Source organism: Carcharodon carcharias, chromosome 2 (genome assembly GCF_017639515.1).
Source record: "Carcharodon carcharias isolate sCarCar2 chromosome 2, sCarCar2.pri, whole genome shotgun sequence".
Classification (NCBI taxonomy): Eukaryota; Metazoa; Chordata; class Chondrichthyes; order Lamniformes; family Lamnidae; genus Carcharodon; species Carcharodon carcharias.
In genome coordinates this window covers 136,233,538-136,254,846 of record NC_054468.1, presented here as the reverse complement: position 1 = coordinate 136,254,846, position 21,309 = coordinate 136,233,538, and the positions used below count along the sequence as shown (strand labels likewise).

Below are 21,309 nucleotides of genomic sequence, written 5' to 3'. Positions count from 1 at the left end.
CAGTCTTTGCTAATATTTCCAATGACTGAATTGCCTGCTCACACTCTTATGAAGGAAAGTGGAGAGCATCTGGGTCATGGGAGAGGACCAGGATGAGATACTTCAAAGTCTGACTGATGTGCATGTTAAAAGATCTTTCAATATGTTTAAGCTTTTAAGCTAACTGCTATGTGTTCACAGGCTTGGGAAGCTAAACAGATTCCACGCCTATCAAAAGGATAGCAGGGTCATGGCCTAGTGGAATCTCAATGTAATAAGCTAAATTTAGCTAAATAAAAGTAGGGCTTGTTATTCTAAGTTATAGCTTTATTAACAATAGAAATAACAGTAAAATATACGTGTTAAAAGCTATTAGGTGTCCTTTAATAAAAGGTGGAACTATGATTGTACACAGTCAGAGGACAGAGTGTCAATAGTAAAAATGAGCCCTCACTTGTACAAGCACTGCAAGTGAACTCTAATACAGCTCAGCTGTTCTCATTCAGCAAAAAAAAAAAGCTCAAGTTTCAACAGTTCTTAAATTTGCAATGGCTCAAGAGTCTCAAACAAGGCATTAAGCCACTAAGTTGGCAGGTACATCCCAAAAACAGGAAGTCACCAATACCATGCAATGTTGCATGTTAAAAGAAACAAATTCTAGTTGAAAAAAGGTACATACATAATGGACGATCACTTTCCAGGGAGGAAATTTCATTTTTACTCAATATTAGCAATTGGTCTTTCAGGGGGAACCATCTGGAAGAGAACAGAGCTGGAAACAGATTGAAGCAGCCTTAGAATACATTAACTACATTAAAGTTCATAATCAGGACAAAGTGTCCAACTATAACAAGGACATTTTCAGATAGGTGGCACTCGACAGCATCACACCGCTACTCCTTCTACTTTCACGACATCATCCCCCAGCTTTTCAGCAAGCTCACTGCGGCTTATATCATCCAAGCAATTGAGCTGAAAGTTGGCCTTGATACCTGTTGGGGGAGAAAAAAGGCAAGGTTTTACATAGTGAACCATAATGCTCAGTCAGTAGGAAAAAAGTGCCCTGCAAATTCAGGGAATTAACCCCCAACCCCACCTGTTATGCATTTGGAAAGAAAAGCAGATATACATGGCAAGAGAGTGATGAAGTGATTGTACTTAATCTACACAGGAGATAACCATGGATAGCAAGATCATGTATACCAAATTCACTGACAAACAAGCTAGATGCCAAGAAATCTTTATTTTCATAGAAGTTTTTGTCCTCTGGAATATACTTTGGTGAGTATAGTAAATCCATCATCCTTTAAAATGAGAGTGCAGCAATGACCGAAAAGGACATTTCCAATTTTAAAGAGCAAGCTTCTGGCTGTTGCAGCTGGAGGATTTAAGGCCTGTAGTTTCAATGGATAGAGGAGGAGATGGAGGGTTTTTACTCCTGAATTTATAAAAAAAAGTTTATGGCCAGGGGCAGAGCCCACTCCCCGATGTGTAAAATGATGCGGGATGACGTCGGGCAGAACTCCCCATGTCATTTCAATTTTCAGGTTGGCGGAGGCTCAGCAGAATCAGCTATGCGCTCACCGAACTGTCAATGGCCTGTTGAGCCATTTAAAAACTAATTGAAATAATTAATGGACCTGGGCTGGGAGCCCTGGCGGGCTTCAGGAATAAAAGCATGAAACCTCATCCACGGGCGGGATGAGGTATTTTAAAAATTTAATAAAGGTTTGATTAAAGTGATTGACATGACCCAACTCATGAGACAGTGTCACATGAGGATGTCAGGAAATATAATTTTTCCGCCTGCACCATTTTAAAATTTGGCAGCACTTAGCCTCAGCACTTATTTCACGCACCCACAAAATGTCAGCACGACCCCAATCGGAGGCGGCCTTTCCCTGAGCTCCCCCCCGCCCCAACAAGGGGGGGGGTATTCTTCCCTATGGGTAGAATTCCACCTCCCCCCCATTGTGCAGGGGTGGACCCAATTGGTGCCCCTAATTGGGTCCATGCCGCCATTTCCCCGGAAGTGCTGTGCACTCCCTGTGCGGGCAGGAAGGGAGTGGGTTCCCCAAGTCAGCCTTAAGGTTGAACAGGCAGCTCTATTAATTATTTTAATTGTTAGTCAAATGGCCTTAATAAGCTTTTGACAGTTTGGCCGAACTGAAAATCTAAACGACGTGCAGTAATTTGGGGATGCACGCCCAATTTTACGCCTCTGAGTGGGCCACACCCCTGCTTGCTGAGCCAAAGATTCTCCCCTATTTTTCTGTTCTAAGCCTCATCCAGGAGGTCACATGATTATGGAATGAATCAGCAATGTAAAAGGAGATGTGCCATGTCTAGGAGAGACAGGCCTAGGATCTTCTCTCACTCTTGTGTTCAGCTAATCTGGATTCACGGAATCCCAGTTTATACTGCTGAAACCAACCTTTTTTTCTAAAAATAAATTAAATGGTATAATTTGAGCTACATTTTCATGGTTCAATGACTGCCACTAGGATTCAGGGGACACTGAGCAATGCAAGCAGGTAGAGTCAACCATTTTGTGGCTTTATTTCCCAGACCTCCATGGTCAGATTTGCAGTTCCCGAATTCTCCCACAACCCAGAAACCACTCCCTGACTGGAGTCAATACTTAAGTCAGCACTCCCTCTGCAAAGACCAAAAATAATCCACTGATATCTAGAGGAAAAATAAACTATAGACTACCCCCAAGTCATGCAAGGAGACGAAAAAAAATCTCCTCACCCCAGTGTTCAATTTCATAGTAGAAAAAAAGTCAACCTATTTTCTCATTGGTAGCTTTCAAAGTTTGCCAGCATGGTTCAAGATTACAACAGTGACCACATTTCATAGCTGAAATAGGTTTTGGAAAAGCTTAAGGCATCTTGAAATACTCAGAATAGAAATGCAATACTTCAATTCAATTGAGATTTCTAGTTACAGAATTCAAGTGAGTGCCTAGTTCAGTTTCTACAGAAATATATTACGCAAAATAATAATTTAACTAACCTTTGAGTTTGTTCTTCAGTGAATTAACTGTTGTTGTAAACTGCATCTTCTGTTTCAGTGGTGCCTTTTCTGGACACCTAGAAAAGTCAAAATATTGACTTTGAGAAAACGGGACTTTTACAAAGTTTAACCAGGTTCCAGTGGGGGAAAAAGCCAAGTATTTTATAGACTGTTAAAATCACAAAGTTATTAGTTTCAAAAACCAGAGTGCTGGAAATACTCCACAAGTCTGGCAGCATCTGTGGAGAAACAAATTAACAACGAGTCAGCTAGGAAGGATAGAAATGTGATGGTTGATAAATCAACTGGCTGGGCTGGCGGGCAAGGAACAACAAAAAAAAGTGGTCTGGGACAGGGCAGATGGAGAGATTAAATGGCAATGATGTCATTGAACACAAATAAAGAGTGTGGTAATGGTTATATTAAAGAAATAATATATTTGACTGGGGAGTGTATGTGTATGGCAGAATAATGAACAGAAACCAGATTCAGACCAGCACATGACAAGACTGAGGAGGGGTACTGCAAAGCAGACACCCAAGGGACTGTTTCCTCTGCAACACCTAGTTCACTCTTCATTCACCCCAACATCATCCCCTTCATGCAACTGCAAGAGGTGCAACTCCCACCCTTTTACTTTCCCTTTCCTCATCACCCACAGCCCTAAACACTCCTTCCAGGTGAAGCAGTGATTTACCTGCATGTCTTTGAATGCAGTACTCCATTGACCACTCAAAGCAGTCTCCTCTATATTGGGGAAAGCAAACGCAGACTAGGCGACTGCTTTGTGGAACATCTATGCTTTCTCAACAAGCATGGCCTCAGAAGGCTTGCTGGTTTTAGTTCACCATCATCAATTCCCTCTTGAATGATTCGATGAAACCTGCCTCTGCCACTCAGGCAGAGCGCTCCAGATCTTAAATCACACGCTGCATGATAAGGTTTCTCATATCACCATTGCTTCTTTTACCAATTACCTTAATCTGTGCCCTCTTGTTCTTGAGCCTTCCACTGATGGGAAGGGCTTTCCCCATCCCCCAACTATCTACCCTGTCCAGATCCCTCGTGATTTTGAATACCTTTATTAAACCTCCCAACTTTCTCTTCTCCAAGAGAGAAAAAAAAGAGTCCCAGCTTCTCCAATGTGTCTGTGTAACTGAAGTTCCTCATCCCTGGAACCACTCTCTCCAATGCCTTCACATCTTTTGTAAAGAGTGGCAGCCAGAACTCAAGATCCTGAGGGTTACCATTGACCAGAAACTGAACTGGACTAGCCATATAAATACTGTGGCTATAAAAGCAGGTCAGAGGCTAGGAATCCTGTGATGAGTAACTTACCTCCTGACTCCCCAAAACCTATCCACCATCTACAAGGCACAAGTCAGGGGTGTGATGGAATACTCTCCACTTGCCTGATGAGTAGACCTCCAACTACACTCAAAGCTTGACACTATCCAGCAGCCTGCTTGATTGGCACTCCATTCACCACTCACAAACATTCACTCCCTCCACCACTGACACTCAGTGGTGGTAGTGTATGCCATCTACAAGATGTACTGCAGTCACCAAGCCTCTTTACACAGCACCTTCCAAACCCATGACTGCTACCATTTAGAAGGACAAGGGCAGTAGACACATGGGAAGTCCACCACCTGGAAGTTCCCCTCCAAGCCATACACCATATGGACTTGGTAATATATCGCTGTTCCTTCATGTTACTAGGTCAAAATCCTGGAACTCCTTTCCCAACAGCACTGTGGGTGTACCTACACCACATGGACTGCAGCAGTTCAAGGCAGCTCACCACCACCTTCTCAAGGGCAATTAATGCTAACCTAGCCAGCAACGCCACATCCCATGATCAAAAACAAAATTGGACACAATACCAGAAGGTCAAACCAGTATTCTATACAGATTTAACATAGCATCCTAGACTTGGGGTCATAAGAGTACAGAGGAAGTTATATGCATTATTAACCACACTCAACCTGTCCTGCCACCTTAAAATTACTTGTACAGATTATAAACCCAGGTCCCTCTGCTCCTGCACCCCCTTTAGAGTTGTGCCCTTTTTATTTTGTCTCTGAATTCTTCCCATCAAAATGAATGGCTTCACAGTTCCTGCATGGAATTCCATCTGCTCCTTGTCCACCCATTCCAGTCTCCCTTATCTACTCTGCTAGTGATGACCTCAAAAACTCCAGTCGGTTTGTCAAAATGATTTCCCTTTCATAAATCCATGTTTACTTTGTCTAATCCCGTTGATGGTTTCCAAGTGTCTTGTTATCACATCATTTGTAATAGACTCTAGCATTTTCCCTATTACTAAGGTTAGGCTAACTGATCTAATTCCATCTTCTCCCTCCTTTTTAAGAAATAGTGGGGGGTTACATTTGCCACCCTCCAATCTGCTGGGACTGTTCCAGAATTTGGGAAGAAGATGACAACCAACGCATCCACTATTCTCATGGCCACCTACTTTAGTACCCTCTATTGTAGATTCAGGCCCTGGGGATTTTAGTCTCATTAATTTCTCCAGCACTTTAAAAAAAAATACTAATTTCCTTCAATTCCTCCTTCTCACTAGATCCTTGCTTCCCTAGCAGTTCTTGGAAGTTATTTATTTCTTCCTCCATGAAGAGATAACTAAAGTACTTGTTTAAATGCTCTGCCATTTCCTTGTTTTCTATTATAAATTCTCCTGTTTCATTTTGTAAGGGACCCACATTTGTCTTCATTAATCTTTTTTACATATTTATAGTAGCTTTTACATTCCTTGCAAGTATACTCTCATACTCTGTTTTTCCCCTCTTAAATCGATCTCTTGGTCCTCCTTTACTGAATTCTAAACTGCTAATACTCTGTTGCTAGAAAAAGTAGCAAACTTTACATGACTCCCCTCTAGATCTATTTTCCTTAAATTTCTTTTGTTAGCCATGGTTAGATTGCTTTTCCTGTTATGTTTTTGTGCCAGAAGAAATGTATAACCGTTGCAAATGCATACATTTGTTCCTGAAATATTAGCTATTATCCATTCACCTTTTAATGAAGTTCCTCAATTGAACTTGGCCAACTCACGCCACATGCCTTTGCAGTTTCCTTTGTTTGGATTGAGGACCCTAGTTTTGGATCGGACGACTTCACTTTCCATCCTAATGGAGAATTCTATCAGAATATGGTCACTGTTCCCTAAAAGAACCCTGCACAACAAGATTAATTAATCCCTTCTCATTGCACAATACCAATTCTAGGATAGCCTGTTCTGGTTTTGTAGACCGGTACGTTGAGGAACCATCTCGTACACACTCCAGGAATTCATCCACCACAGTATTATTGCTAATTTGGTTTGCCCAGTCTTTGTAGATTAAAGTCACCCATAATTATTGTAGCACCCTTGCTACATGCATCTCTAATTTCCTGTTTAATGTCATCCCCCACCTTACCACTGCTGTTTGGAGGTCTATTGACAACTCCCACTAATGCTTTCTGCCCTTTGTTGCTTAGTGCTCCACCCAGACTGATTCTATGGCCAAGATTGTATAGCCTCTCCTGTCCGACAGGATTTATGATCCCACTGAACTGAACGGAGATTTAAATGACACTGCGGTGGGGCTGTAAAATCATGGACTACATCTAGATTTTGATCCAGTATCCTCTCACTGTTGCACTGATTTCATCCTTAACAACATCACCCTACCTCCTTTTCTCTTTGCCTGTCCTTCTTAATAGAATACTCTTGGATATTCAGTTCCCAGCCTTGGCCACCCTACAGCCATGTCTCTAATCGCACAATCATATCGTACCCATTTACATCTCTTTGCACTGTTAATTTGTCTACCTTATTGTGAATGCTCTGTGCATTCAGATACAGTGCCTTTGTACTATGGCCCTATTTGTTGCCAGCCTTGGTTTCCTCTGCCTTCCACTTTTGCCACCTTTGTTTTTCCATTCCTATCTTTATTTCCACTGTCTTCCAGCTCGGGTTCCATCCCCTGCCACTTGTTTAAACCCTCCCCCACAGTACTAGCGAATACCTGTGAGAAGACTAGTTCCAGTCCTGCTGCAGTGCAAGCCATCCAACTTGTACAGGTTCCATCTTCCCCAGAATCGGTCCCAATGCCTCAGTAATCTAAATCCTCCCTCCTAAACCATCTCTCCAGCCATGCATTCATTTAGTCCATTCTCCTATTCCTGATCGCTAGCACATGGCACTGGGAGTAATCCTAAGATTATTACTTTGGAGGTCTTGTTTTTAAATTTATCTCCTAGCTTCCATACTTTGTTTTCAGGACCTCATCCCTCTTTTTACCCATGTCATTGGTACCAATATGGACCACGACCTCTGGCTGTTGAAGTTAAGCCAACACATATTGAATATAAAATCCCAGGTTCCATATTACATTGATGCTTTAATGTTTAGAAAAATTAGGAGATTAGAGATTTGCTGCTTTCAGATAGATGACCACTATCGTTTAAATTTAACACATTACATTCATTTATTTTTACATTCATTTATTTTTCATTACAAATAAAAATCTTAGGCCCATGTGTATCTAAGGAACTGCAGGTATAATTGATATGAATTCTGATCTCCACCAGTGACATCAGAGTAAAACAGTACAACTGTTTTATGCATGTTCAGTGTTGGCTGCAATTGCAGCCTTAGTGATAACCATTCTGACATCACACCTGTAACAGTACATTTAACCACTAGATGGAACTTCATCTGATATCCATTACAGTGGGTTTGGTTTTATTTGGGCATGACAGGTGCTGACAACTGCTAGACTGATCACAGCCTTATCTGACCTACCACCTCCATCAGCCTGGCCCCCAAAGCAACAGAAGCAATACAAGAAAATTAACAAAAGCCTCAAGATCCTACCCTTCTCAGGCAGTGCCTCACTGCTAACCTTTCAACCTCAAGCTACCAGGAGCCACAGTGTGCCTTAGTGCCTGGTCAAGCCTATAGTTCATCATAGCAAGCACCTGAAAAAGTCCCTGGTCTTTCTCTTCCAGAAAATATCGTGACTGCTTTGACGAATAGAGATACTGGGCCTAATCAAGCACAAACAAAGCTTTGACAACATCTCAAGAAAAAAGCAACAATCCTACAGGAGTCTAAAGAGCTTAAAAGCTGCAAAGAACAAAATGGTGGGTTGAAAGAGCATGGGAGATCCAACAACTTGCAGACACTAACATGCACAATTTCTTCAGCGCTGTCAAGACAATGGCCCAAGCACTCATGGGCCCAAGCTGCTGAAAGCCAAGCACGAAGAGAAGCTCATTAAAAAGACAGGGTAGTCGTCAGTGGTCACTGAAGAATACTTTCAAGAACTCCTCAGAGACTGTCTTTGACTCGAACGCCCTCAACTCCATTCCTTAACACCCCATCCTGCTCAGTCTCAGCACTACCCCACCCTGGAGTGAAGTTGAAAAAGCCCCTCAGCAACTGAAAAACAACACCTCTGAAGAAGTTGGAATTCCTGCCAAAGTTTTGAAACATGGTGGAGATGCAGCCATTGCCAGGAGTGTACCACCTCTTCCGGGATGAGAAGGTATTACCAGGGTATTGAAGGATATTGTGATCGTGACTATATTCAAGAAGGGAGGCAAGTCAGATTGTGGTAACCACAGAGGAGTCTCTCTGCTTTCTGCCACAAGGAAGATTGCAAGGATCCTCCTCAACTGCCTCCTCTAAGTGGTTGAAGAACTCCTTCCAGAGTCAATGTGGTTCCTGCCCTGACAGTCAGGCACCACAGACATGATCTTCACTGCACAGTAAATTCAGGAAAAGTGCAAGGAACATCACCAGCCTTCAACCTCACGAAAGCCTGACTGTCAACTGCAAAGGCTTACAGAATATCCTCCTCAAATTTGTCACCATCCTCCACCTACTTCACAGTAACATGCAAGTGGTGATCCTCACCAACAGAACTGCCACAGACCATATCAGTGAAAACTGGGTCAAACATGGATTTTTCATTGCATCAACTCTCCTCCATCTTCCTCACCGCAATATTGCGCCTCATCTCCAGCAAATAACCCAGAGGCATGGAGATAATCCACAGAATCAGATGGGAAACTGTTCAACCTGCACCTTTAACCCAAAACCAAAATCACTCCAACCAGAGTCATTGAGCTTGAGTATGCAGATGAAGCTTGTGTGCACACTCACTCAGAAATCAAGCTCCAGGTCATTATCAACTCCTCCGAAGCATGTGAAAATGGGCCTTTTAGCATTCAGAAAATTAAGGTCCTCTTCCAACCAGCTCCCAAAGCAAAACACCTGCCCCCAACCGATTTAAGAGATCCTGGAAAATATGGGGCGTTAAATGCATCAGGAGCCACCTCTTAACGAAGGCAGACAGATGATGAAATTCATCATTGCCTCCAGTATGCAAACTCAGCTTTTTCCTTCCCCCCCTAAGACTGAGGAAAAGAGCATTTAAAGACCAGGAACTCAAACCCGAGACTAAGATCATAGTTTACTGAGCAGCAGTGATCCCCTCACTCATATGCTTGGGAGACATGGACAACCTCAAAGTGGCACCAGCATGATCCTCCAAATCCTATGGCAGGAATGGCAGTCTAACAGCAGAGTCCTCTCCCAAGACAACATGCTTTATGCAACAAGCCAGCATTAGAGGATCTAATTACTCAAAAAAGGTCCGCTGGCAGGGACAAATCAGTCATTCCAGACTCCTGAAGCAACTGTTCTCTGAACTTGGTCATGACAGGCAACCCCCAGTAAGTCAGCAGAAACACTTCAGGGATGCCCTAAAAGCAACCATGAAGAGGTCAAACATTTCCACTGACTCATGGGAGACCCTGGCTTGTGACCAACCAAAATGGAGAAGGCTCATTCGGGAAGGCATTGAACAGACTTTGTCAGGAACGTGCGGAGGTGTCGCAGTGAGTGCACAAACCTCCGATCAATCCTTCTAGCACCAGCTGCTCACCAATTGGCTGAATCTGTCAATCGCCAATAATCTGCCAATTCAGAACCCCATGAACCAGAGTGAAGTGTCATCCTTGATCCCAAGGGAATGCCCAAGGAGAATTTGTGCCGGATCACTTCATTTCTATTAAATTTGCTTTTTCTAGTCCAGCACCACTATTTGTTTTTATATTGTTGTTCCTTCTCATGTGGAAGATTTACAGCATGAATTCTGGGGTAGATGATGTCAATGCACCCAGGAGTGTTGCTCCTCAACATAATGCAAGTTTAGCCCCATTTAATATTTGTGCGGCTCTCCAGTCACTTGGCATGTGATGTGGCAGAAACCAGGAAAATTGAGCATCAGCAGCCAATGAAGGTCCTTGTAAATGTTTCTCATGATTCCATGAGAAACACCTGATGTTGTGATAGAGACAGGAGATCCTGTCTCCAACAGCCATGAAAGGGATGTTGCATCTCCGTGAGCCACTCCTCACAATACTGCCAATCTAAAACTTAGGGAGGCCTCTCCCGAGGTTTTGCTAAGGTGCTCCCACTGCATTATGCAGAGAATACTTAATTGTGCCATAATGAGTTTTGTGCACAACAGTAGCACTGGGTCTCTGCCACAGGAGCTTATAAGCATTTTATGTGAACAGGAGGCTTCAAGGGCCCACTGCTGAGTGGGCCAGTGATCTTGATGCCAAGCAGAGTTTTACTGGTCATTAAATTCAAGGTGTCTGTTCAAATCAAAGACATTAACACTAAAGGCTGGACCAGGACATGCTAAGCAGCAATGGAATCAATGTACCTGTAATTCATCAGCTTTCCAAAACAATTGAAAATGAACAATTTATTTTCCAGAGCTTAATATTCTACTCGATATAACTACTCTACACGGTGAGGGGTAGAGGGAGAAAGAGGGAGACAGAGATCTAGACTGCAAATTTATTGTTTTTCTCCTTGAAATGTAGTACTGTCCAATGCATTAGCCACATTTGGCGAATTAGGACATGGAGTATTGCATTTCAGAATAATAAATTAAAGAGTAATGGATACCATCCTTGGGCATATGATCTCAATACTCAGTGTCTGCATCTGACCTTTAACCCATGAGTGTATTTGGTGAGTCAGCATGACCAAAAGCAGAGTTTTGATCTTTGAATGTGTGAGGGGACAAAGACTTCACTATATTTTTTAATAAAATATATAGATATGCTCAGCTATTCCTAAATTTTTTTTAAAACTGAAAGACTTGTAAAATGGCTGAAACTGTGTCCCTCTTTGACCCCTGAACAAAAAAAGCCATGTTGCAGTTTCAGGGAAACTCAACTGTTATCGGAGTAGCTACTGACGATCACCAGCAGACCACACAATCCAACTTCAAAGGGAGTCACGTGAAGGCCCATTTGTATCTGATAACTCAGGCTGGGCAACAGAGACAGAACACCTACTAGGACAATGGCCTCTCGAACATATAAATAAAAACAAAAAAACTACGGATGCTGGAAATCCAAAACAAAAACAAAAACAGAATTACCTGGAAAAACTCAGCAGGTCTGGCAGCATTGGCGGAGAAGAAAAGAGTTGACGTTTCGAGTCCTCATGACCCTTCGACAGAATTTGAGTTCGAGTCCAAGAAAGAGTTGAAATATAAGCTGGTTTAAGGTGTGTGTGTGGGGGGCGGAGAGAGAGAGAGAGAGAGAGATGGAGTGGGGGGGTGGTGGTGTGTGGTTGTAGGGACAAACAAGCAGTGATAGAAGCAGATCATCAAAAGATGTCAACAACAATAGTACAAAAGAACACATAGGTGTTAAAGTTAAAGTTGGTGATATTATCTAAACGAATGTGCTAATTAAGAATGGATGGTAGGGCACTCAAGGTATAGCTCTAGTGGGGGTGTTTTTTTTTTTAAATAATGGAAATAGGTGGGAAAAGGAAAATCTTTATAATTTATTGGAAAAAAAAAAGGGGGAAACAGAAAGGGGGTGGGGATGGGGGAGGGAGTTCACGACCTAAAGTTGTTGAATTCAATATTCAGTCCGGAAGGCTGTAAAGTGCCTAATCGGAAGATGAGGTGTTTTCCTCCAGTTTGCGTGGTGCTTCACTGGAACAATGCAGCAAGCCAAGGACAGACATGTGGGCAAGAGAGCAGGGCGGAGTGTTAAAATGGCAAGCGACAGGGAGGTTTGGGTCATTCTTGCGGACAGACCGCAGGTGTTCTGCAAAGCGGTCACCCAGTTTACGTTTGGTCTCTCCAATGTAGAGGAGACCACATTGGGAGCAACGAATGCAGTAGACTAAGTTGGGGGAAATGCAAGTGAAATGCTGCTTCACTTGAAAGGAGTGTTTGGATCCTTGGACGGTGAGGAGAGAGGAAGTGAAGGGGCAGGTGTTGCATCTTTTGCGTGGGCATGGGGTGGTGCCTTGCAGGGGGTGATGGAGGAATGGACCAGGGTGTCCCGGAGGGAGCGATCCCTACGGAATGCCGATAGGGGGGGGTGAAGGGAAGATGTGTTTGGTGGTGGCATCATGCTGGAGTTGGCGGAAATGGCGGAGGATGATCCTTTGAATGCGGAGGCTGGTGGGGTGATAAGTGAGGACAAGGGGGACCCTATCATGTTTCTGGGAGGGAGGAGAAGGCGTGAGGGCGGATGCGCGGGAGATGGGCCGGACACGGTTGAGGGCCCTGTCAACGACCCTGGGTGGAAAACCTCGGTTAAGGAAGAAGGAGGACATGTCAGAGGAACTGTTTTTGAAGGTAGCATCATCGGAACAGATGCGACGGAGGCGAAGGAACTGAGAGAATGGGATGGAGTCCTTACAGGAAGCGGGGTGTGAGGAGCTGTAGTCGAGATAGCTGTGGGAGTCGGTGGGTTTGTAATGGATATTGGTGGACAGTCTATCACCAGAGATTGAGACAGAGAGGTCAAGGAAGGGAAGGGAAGTGTCAGAGATGGACCACGTGAAAATGATGGAGGGGTGGAGATTGGAAGCAAAATTAATAAATTTTTCCAAGTCCCGACGAGAGCATGAAGCGGCACCAAAGTAATCATCGATGTACCGGAGAAAGAGTTGTGGAAGGGGGCCGGAGTAGGACTGGAACAAGGAATGTTCCACATACCCCATAAAGAGACAGGCATAGCTGGGGCCCATGTGGGTACCCATAGCCACACCTTTTATTTGGAGGAAGTGAGAGGAGTTGAAGGAGAAATTGATCAGCGTGAGAACAAGTTCAGCCAGACGGAGGAGAGTAGTGGTGGATGGGGATTGTTCGGGCCTCTGTTCGAGGAAGAAGCTAAGGGCCCTCAGACCATCCTGGTGGGGGATGGAGGTGTAGAGGGATTGGACGTCCATGGTGAAGAGGAAGCGGTTGGGGCCAGGGAACTGGAAATTGTTGATGTGACGTGAGGTGTCAGAGGAATCACGAATGTAGGTGGGAAGGGACTGGACAAGGGGAGAGAGAAGGGAGTCAAGATAACGAGAAATGAGTTCTGTGGGGCAGGAGCAAGCTTAGACGATCGGTCTATCGGGGCAGTTCTGTTTGTGGATTTTCGGTAGGAGATAGAAGCGGGCCGTCAGAGGTTGGGCGACTATCAGGTTGGAAGCTGTGGGAGGGAGATCCCCAGAGCAGATGAGGTCAGTGACAGTCCTGGAAACAATGGCTTGATGTTCAGTGGTGGGGTCATGGTCCAGGGAGAGGTTAGGAGGAAGTGTCTGCGAGTTGATGCTCAGCCTCTCAAACATTCCTTTTAGCCCATAATGGCTGATATGTTGTTCTCAGCCTTGAACACAAAGCCAGTTTCTAGACACTGGATAAACATGATTTGTTGAAGACATCATGGAGGGGTAAAGTCTGTGACATGGGCCTCTGGCTTGTGGGACAAGAAATATTGTCTTGCTGAACTACATAGCTCAGTCTGCAGTTTATCATCTGACTGGCAGCCTCACAGAAAAGGAGCTTTGCCCAGGTTGAACACCTAGCCCCATCTACACTGCTTCTGCTGGAACTGTACCATCACCTACAAGACTGATTCATCTCCACGTGCCTCTCATTGTGTGAGGTCAGTTCTGTTTGTGGATTTTGGGTAGGAGATAGTGAATTATACAGCATCAGTTTTCAACCTGCTGACCTCCGTGAAAGAATGCCTCATTGGATTCTGGAACCCATGTGAAACAATATTTCTTTCCTCTGTGGTCTCTGTACTGTAAATCTCTTCTACCCAAACATGAAGGGCTGTTGCGAACCCTCTTTTGCATTTTGAGGGCGTACAAATAAACAAACCCTTTTGAGTTCATCCTTTCAAATTTGCTATGAGGTTATTAATAGAAAATTGGATTGCACCAAAATAGAGGGGCTGGGGAACACACCACTGCTTATAAAAGGTGGAAACAAATCAAAACCCGTTTACAGATGGGTAAGAGGAGAAATTAGTGCTGTTTAAATGAATCCCCCCTCTCCTGTGTATAACAACTTCTTTGCTTACTGAATTGAGGTAGATGTTCATTAAGTAACTGAACACATTCAATACATTTACCTGCATTGTGCAAATTAGAAATGGTCAGTCAGAAATTTCTATTGGGAGAACCAAAAGGGACTGAGCAACAGAAAATATGGAAACAAAACCACAGCCTTAATGAAGGAGTGGTGTGAAGAGAGATGTTTATTGTTGTATGTACAGTTGATTCCAGCATCCTTTATTTGCAGGATGAGTGTGGGGAGCAAGATGACTTGGGAATTGGGGAACCTTGCTGAGAAGCAGTGGACTACTTTTGTAGATTGGAAGCAGGTTTTGAGGCACAAACAGGTTGGATCAATTTTGGGACTTAAAACAGTTGATTTATGTAAGAGATTATCCTGTTGCTTCATTTGTTTCCAGTTAGTACTAGCATTCTATGCAAAAGACTTACCACATTTAAGATACATACCACTGTATGAACACCAGATCTTCCTTGGTGAGGGAATTCTTCGTTTCATAAGAGACATCATAAATTAAAACACAAGCAACATTGGGCTGGAGGTGGTTTAAGAGGTTCAGATAGTCATCTTCATTTGTTTCCTGCACACTGTCAGATTTATCATCCACAATAATATATTGATTATCATCACTCATGCATAGGCGAAGAAACTTTCTCCTTCTCTTAGTTGACTTTGGCGACAGGAGCTTCATTTCATTGAAGGCTTCAATGACTGAATCATGGATTTTGATACCAGATTGCTGCAAGAGAAGTTACTAAGCTATTAAAAAAGACAAAAAACTCTTCACTTCCTATTAGCTAGTGGCTTACCCAAAAATCAAGTAATAGTAAATTTAACAAGTAAACCTCCATTGACCTAAAGTCATTGCATATTGGTAAAAGCTCAGTGAGGAGTCCCAATTACTGCTTTTCTGAGTAGCCGTGTAGGTTATGTTCACTCCAGCTGGGAATTTTTCAACTTCTCCCATCCAACCCTGTAACTACACTGGAGTGAGGAAATTCAGGTGGAAGCCATTTCTGCACAACTTACACTATGGGAAGCTTTCAAGTTCATTTGTGCTTTTGAAGTGCTCTACCTTCCAAGTTGCCTATGTTAGCACAAGCCAGTAATGAAGCAACTCAGTAGGGCCTGTACTATTTGTATGAAAATTCATTCTCAAGAGACAAGTCACTGGAAAGGCTTGCATTTATACTCATCCAAAGTTTGATCTAATCAAGTGGCCTGCTAGGCCACTTCAAGAGGGTCTTAAGCATCAACCACACTGGTGTGGGATTGTAGTCAGACCGAGTAAAGAGAACAGGCTGCCTTCAAGGGATACTGGTGAACCAATTCTTCTTTTACGTATTTAAACAACTCAAAAAGCTTCATATTCGCTTTCACCATTACCAGGTTTTTAATTAATCCAAATTGAGATTTTCACCTTGCCATGGTGGGATTTGAGTTCTGTTTCTGCACTGCTAATTCAGAACTGAGGCAAACTCAAGAGTTGATCAGGGCAGGAGTCAATTCTTTGGCCAGTTCTAATAATTTTCATATTCATGTTAAGAGCTAACTCCAGTATGCAATAGGTATAGTAATCAGCACAGACAAAACTACTCTATGAAAAATCAATCTTTAATTGGTTACTTATTAACACTGTATTAACTCATGTCAATAGCTACATTCAATCTATACAAGTGGAATGATTAGCACACTTTCCCCAAGTATAGACTGGCAACAGCACAGCTTCATATGTAAAAGGAAGCAGATGTGATTTTTCAAGGTTGGAGTTACATCAACATCCAAAGTGACAAGGTGATTTTGAACATTTATATAGATGGAAAAGTGGCAGTGGAAATGCACTAAGGCAATTCAAATTTATACCAAATGCCATGATACACCCAAGGTCTGTTGAATTGTCTGTTTTGTGTCTCAAAACAAGATGTTGGAGATATTCAGTAGGTCAGACGAGTTAATGTTTCAGATCAATGACCTTTCATCAGAACTGTAAAGAAATTAAGAGGCCCAACAGATTTTAAACAGGTAGAGACAGGTCTGTGATAGTGCAAGCCTAGAGAGATTAAGTAACAAAAGGGATGTTGGTGAAAAGTAAAAATTAGGTGATAATGGGACAAGAAACACAAATCATAGCAGAATCATTATCAATAACTGATGAGCAAAAATACAGGAGCAGAGGTTATGAATTGAAGGAAATCTGCCATCCTTACTTGGCCTGGCTTGCACGTGACTCCAGGTCCACATAGCAATGTCATTGACTCTTAACTGCCCACTGAAATGGCCTAGCAAGCCACTCAGTCCAAGGGCAATTAGGGATGGGTAACAAATTCTGGCCTTGCCGGCAACGCTCACATCCCATGAAAGAATAAAGTATTAAACTTAGTGTCGAGTCTGGAAGGCTGGAAAGTGTGTCAGAGGCAGAGAACAGCACGGTCAAGCATGTTGGGTGCAAGGTACTAAAATAACAGGAACGAAGCTAAGGGTTAAACTTGTGGACTGATGGACATTCTGCAAAGTAGTCATCCAATCTGCATTTGGTCTCTCCACTGTAGGGGACACCATAGTACGTAAATTGAAAGCACAAAAAATTTGCAATTTCACCCAGGAGAGGGGTTTGGGGCCCTGGAAATTTAGGTGGCGGCGGGTGGAGGGGGGGGGGGGGGTGTTGTGTGTGGAGAACAAGAGTGCAGGTATTCTCACTTGTGCTTGCACAGGAAGGGCATGTCAGGGGGTGACCAAGGAATGGACCAGGGTTTCATGGAGGGACGAGTTCTTTCAAATGCTGAAAGGAGAGGGAGGTGATGTGCTTGGGGTGACTTCATGCTGGAAGTGGGAGATTTGAATGGAGGCATGGAGGAAGGTAAGGAGAAAGGAAACTATCATGGATGGGGTGGGGGGGGGGGGGGTGGAAACAGGAAGTAGGGAAGTGGATGAAATGGAATGGACATCAATGATGCCAGGCCTTGTCAAATCAGTGGAGAGAAAAGGAAGATATATTAGAAACACTGATATAGAAAGTGGCATCATCAGAACAATTACAACAGTAGAAAAACTGGGAAAACAGAATAATATTTTACAGGAAGTGAAGTATGAAGGACTCCAAGTTAAGTAAGCTACAGGAGTCAGTGGGCTTATAGTGGATTTGAACGGCTGAGTACTTTCAGTATTTATGTTTTCACTTCAGAATCAGTGGAATTTTACTTCAGGCCAAGTCTCATGTCTATGCTCCAGGATGCATTAAATGCTCTTGCTATAAAGTGAACAAACTGCTCCAAGAGCAGTTAACTGTTGCTTCAGGACAGCATGCAATCTAGTGGATCCAAGTAACTTCCCCTTCCATTTAAAGCAGTTTTTCCAATTCCACCATGGACTTGTTATTACATGTTTAATTAGCTACTTGTGGAGCAGAACTGTTAAAAACATGGTTTTGTCCTTAAAACTAGCCCTTTATTAAAACAAAAATTGCAGGAAAAACTCAGAAGGTCAAACAGCATCTGTGGAGAGAACAACAGAGTTGACGTTTTGAGTCCACATGACCCTTCTTCAGAGCTACAGAGAAGTAAAAACGTGATGAAATTTATACTGTTTAAGGAGGGTGGAGCTGGATAGAAGGCCAGCAAAGGGTGGGGGCAAAGGAGACATTAACAAAGACGTCATGAACAAAAAGGACAAAGGGAGTTGCAAGGGCTAAATAAGGTGCTGATAGTGGCATTAAGGTAAGAAAGCAGAATGTGATAGTAGCAAGACCAGGGTAAGCACTCTGAAAAGAACATGAACAAGTAACAGATGGCCCTTGTGGGGGTGGGGAAAAAGGGATTGAAAATGGGATAAGGGGGATAAAACAATGAATAAAATGAATGAAAATAAAAATAGAAAATAAAAGTAAATAAAAAATAAAAATGAATTTTGAAAACAAAATGGGGTGTAGATAGAGGAAATAGTTCATGGACTGAAGTTGTTGAACTCCAATGTAAAGTCTGGAAGACTGTAAAGTGCTGAATCAGAAGATGAAGTGCTGTTCCTCCAGTTTGCGTTGGGCTTCATTGGAATATTGCAGCAGACCAAGGACAGGCATGTGGGCATGAGAGCAGGATGGGGTGCTGAAATGGTAAGCGACAGGAAGGTCTGTCACTGAAGGTGTTCCGCAAGGTGGTCATCCAGTCTGCATTTGGTCTCTCTGATGTAGAGGAGACTGCACTGGGAGCAGCAAATGCAGTAGTCCAAATTGAAGGAGGTGCAAGTGAAGTGCTTTATTAAAATATTTCAATAAGTCGCTGAAAGTGCATTTGGTGATAATCTAGTCAATCAGTACAACACAAGAAACAATCATAGCAAATATGACTGGATAAGCCATTAATTTCTTTTTTTAAAATCTGGAACCAGTTAATAAATGTATTAATATATATAGTAAAATAAAGATTAGCACTAATGGTACTACTTATATCATTAACACATTCCTGGCATCCAACAGTTTGCTTATTGTTCCAGGTAAGATGTGCATATTACAAAATCCAGACTGCAAGTCCATCATCACGTGCTTCAACAGGAAATTCATGACACGGGTTGTATTTTGCCTTTCCTGATCCACTATAATTAATTGTCCATTGATTTTGTCTTGTTCAGAGTCTAAACTGAACAGAATCACTAAATTATATTGTCAAGGCAGAAACTTAAAAAAAATACTTTAGCAGACACTCTAGTATTAATTAAAATTGGTAGTTAACACAAGGGGAAGAATTCCCACTGAACTATTACAGTTGACAATCTTCTACTCCAAGATAAGACCAGGCAAGTGTTCTGCTAGTGTGATCTGGCATTCTGGAAACCTTCCCCCAAATTCTTCCACTTATTTACTGCATTTGAAAGCCTGCCGAAATCATAACTTTAACCATTTCACCCAGTTTGTGTAGTGCTGCCCGGTGTCATCCTCCTCCACACCACCCCCCTCCTCCAAGACACTCTGAAGTGCTTTGATACTATTCCTATGGATAACAAGTCATCAGCTTCAGGATGACGTTGCCATTTTGATCAGCTGGATTCCTTCAAGCAGGCTGAAAATGGAAAGCAGTCTAATAGCAAACATCAATAATTAAGCAGAATGAATGGGAAGATCAGATTACTTCAGCTTTCAACTTCCTCAATGATTCTATTTTGTGCTCACAGTTAAATAGGTGCTGGGGTACTTTTCTTACTTTTGTCAACCAACACTGCAAGATTTATAAATACAGCAGTCAAATGTATTCAAAATTATGAACAAAATTATTCATTATAATCCCCCTAAATGAAATTCAATCTTCATATAACAAACTTGCCAAGTGAAATGTATGAAAACAAACATGTGGCATTGTGAATATCCCTCTAGATGTGAAGCTAGAAGATGATCATTTTGGGATATTTTACTATGTAAAAGGCATTATATAAAATGCAAGATGTCATACAAGCCCTGCAGCTAGTCCACACCCTGTCAAACAAACTGCAAGTGTTAGCTATAAATTCAGAAGTGTTACACTGGGTGTGATCTTTTCAGATTGATCAGAGCAAATCAAATGGAGGGGGGGGCGGGGGAAGAAGAGTAGTAACTGTTATGCTGCAATGCCAACCAGCTTACTTGGGGCATGGGAGTAATGTATGCAATAGCTGGCACTATTCATCTTCCCACAGCAGAGGCACTGCCTGAACAGCCCCTGCCTGGTAGAGAAAAGAGTGTGTTTCCAACATTTAATAATCCTACAAAAGGAGATAGAGATTTCTGTTAGCTACAGGGCTATCTCGAGCCTCCATTCTGCGGCAAGTAGTGACTCACTTACCACACCTGGTTGGACAGGTAAAACAACTCTGTTGCCAACGCATAACTCTAGCCAGGGGAAGGGGAGGAAAACGGCAACACACACATACAAAAGCAAAAAAGCACCAAAAGTACAATGAAGACTGAAGGAGTCACTGTTAGTAAGCTACTTTTGTAACAAAGCAAAAATTCAAACAAACCATGAAATGAGGCCCAATGGCCTATTAGCTTGGGGAAGGAATGTCGGCCAGGATAGTCACATAAGACAAGTGTCAAAACAGCTTGGGAGTCGATTAATCCAATTTAGAAATGGAACTGTAATTTTTGTTTTTAAACATAAAAACTCATCCTCCCAGACTTCAAATAGATGCATTTCAACGTGGTTCAAGTGTTGTGAAGGTGTTGGATCTCAACGCAGGTAAAAAAAAACGACATCCATGAATGAAAGCGCCGTCCCAGTTTGAGACAGGAGTCCAGGAGATTCACCAGAGGAGGTGCGGAGAGCCAATTCATCAGGACCAGAGGCAAAAGGTAGAAAACCGAATTTAAATTGGGTTGGAACAACTTTGCTGAATTAATGAGGAAAGTTGCTGCCGACTTAAGCGAAAACATAACACGAGAAACGCTAAGCACCCCCTCCCTCTTGTTGACAAATTCGCAATAAAGCAGCTTTCCCTTCAACATTAGAAAGGACACAAAAGCTTCGGCTTCAAAACAAAAAGGGAGGGGAGGGGAGGGGAGGGAAACAACGTCTTTTAGAAAGACGATGCTCGTTGAACGACTAATTATCCCAACAGGGAAAAATCCTGAGGTACCAGTCAAATTGAAGAGATTATATATTTATGTCCTGCTGCTTACCATGGCTGAGCCGACACTAACCCTTCGCCACTCACTCCTGGACTGCTCTCAATACGACTCACTGCTCTGTTCCTCCCACTCCGAATGGCGGCTGGACTCGAACTCTCAGCCGCTTAACTCCCTCCCCAGTGACTACTCCTCACGCCCATTTATCATCCCCGGGCTCGCCTCTTAATCTGTTCTAGAGAGAGAGAGAAAAATACATCTATCAGTCACTTTTAATAAGTGCCACAGGTGAATTTGATTATCAAA

General features: G+C 42.8%; 1 protein-coding gene across 1 annotated transcript; it reads right to left on the bottom strand.

Moving 5' to 3' along the window:
• Window positions 1-341: 341 nt before the first annotated feature.
• LOC121289359 (cofilin-2-like) lies at window positions 342-21,225 on the bottom strand. Its single transcript, XM_041208730.1, has 4 exons — window positions 21,058-21,225; window positions 14,867-15,156; window positions 2,998-3,074; window positions 342-971 (listed from the first exon to the last, which is right to left on the bottom strand). Exons 1-4 carry the CDS (start codon window positions 21,058-21,060, stop codon window positions 865-867), a joined length of 477 nt encoding a protein of 158 aa, XP_041064664.1. The 5' UTR covers window positions 21,061-21,225; the 3' UTR covers window positions 342-864.
• Window positions 21,226-21,309: the final 84 nt, after the last annotated feature.

Excerpts from the sequence above, each read along its gene's own strand:
- LOC121289359 (XM_041208730.1), bottom strand. Across the intron at positions 3,075-14,866 it reads GATCTGGTGTTCATACAGTG|GTGTCCAGAAAAGGCACCAC; the intron begins GTATGTATCTTA and ends TGACTTTTCTAG. Across the intron at positions 972-2,997 it reads ACTGAAGAACAAACTCAAAG|GTATCAAGGCCAACTTTCAG; the intron begins GTTAGTTAAATT and ends CTCCCCCAACAG.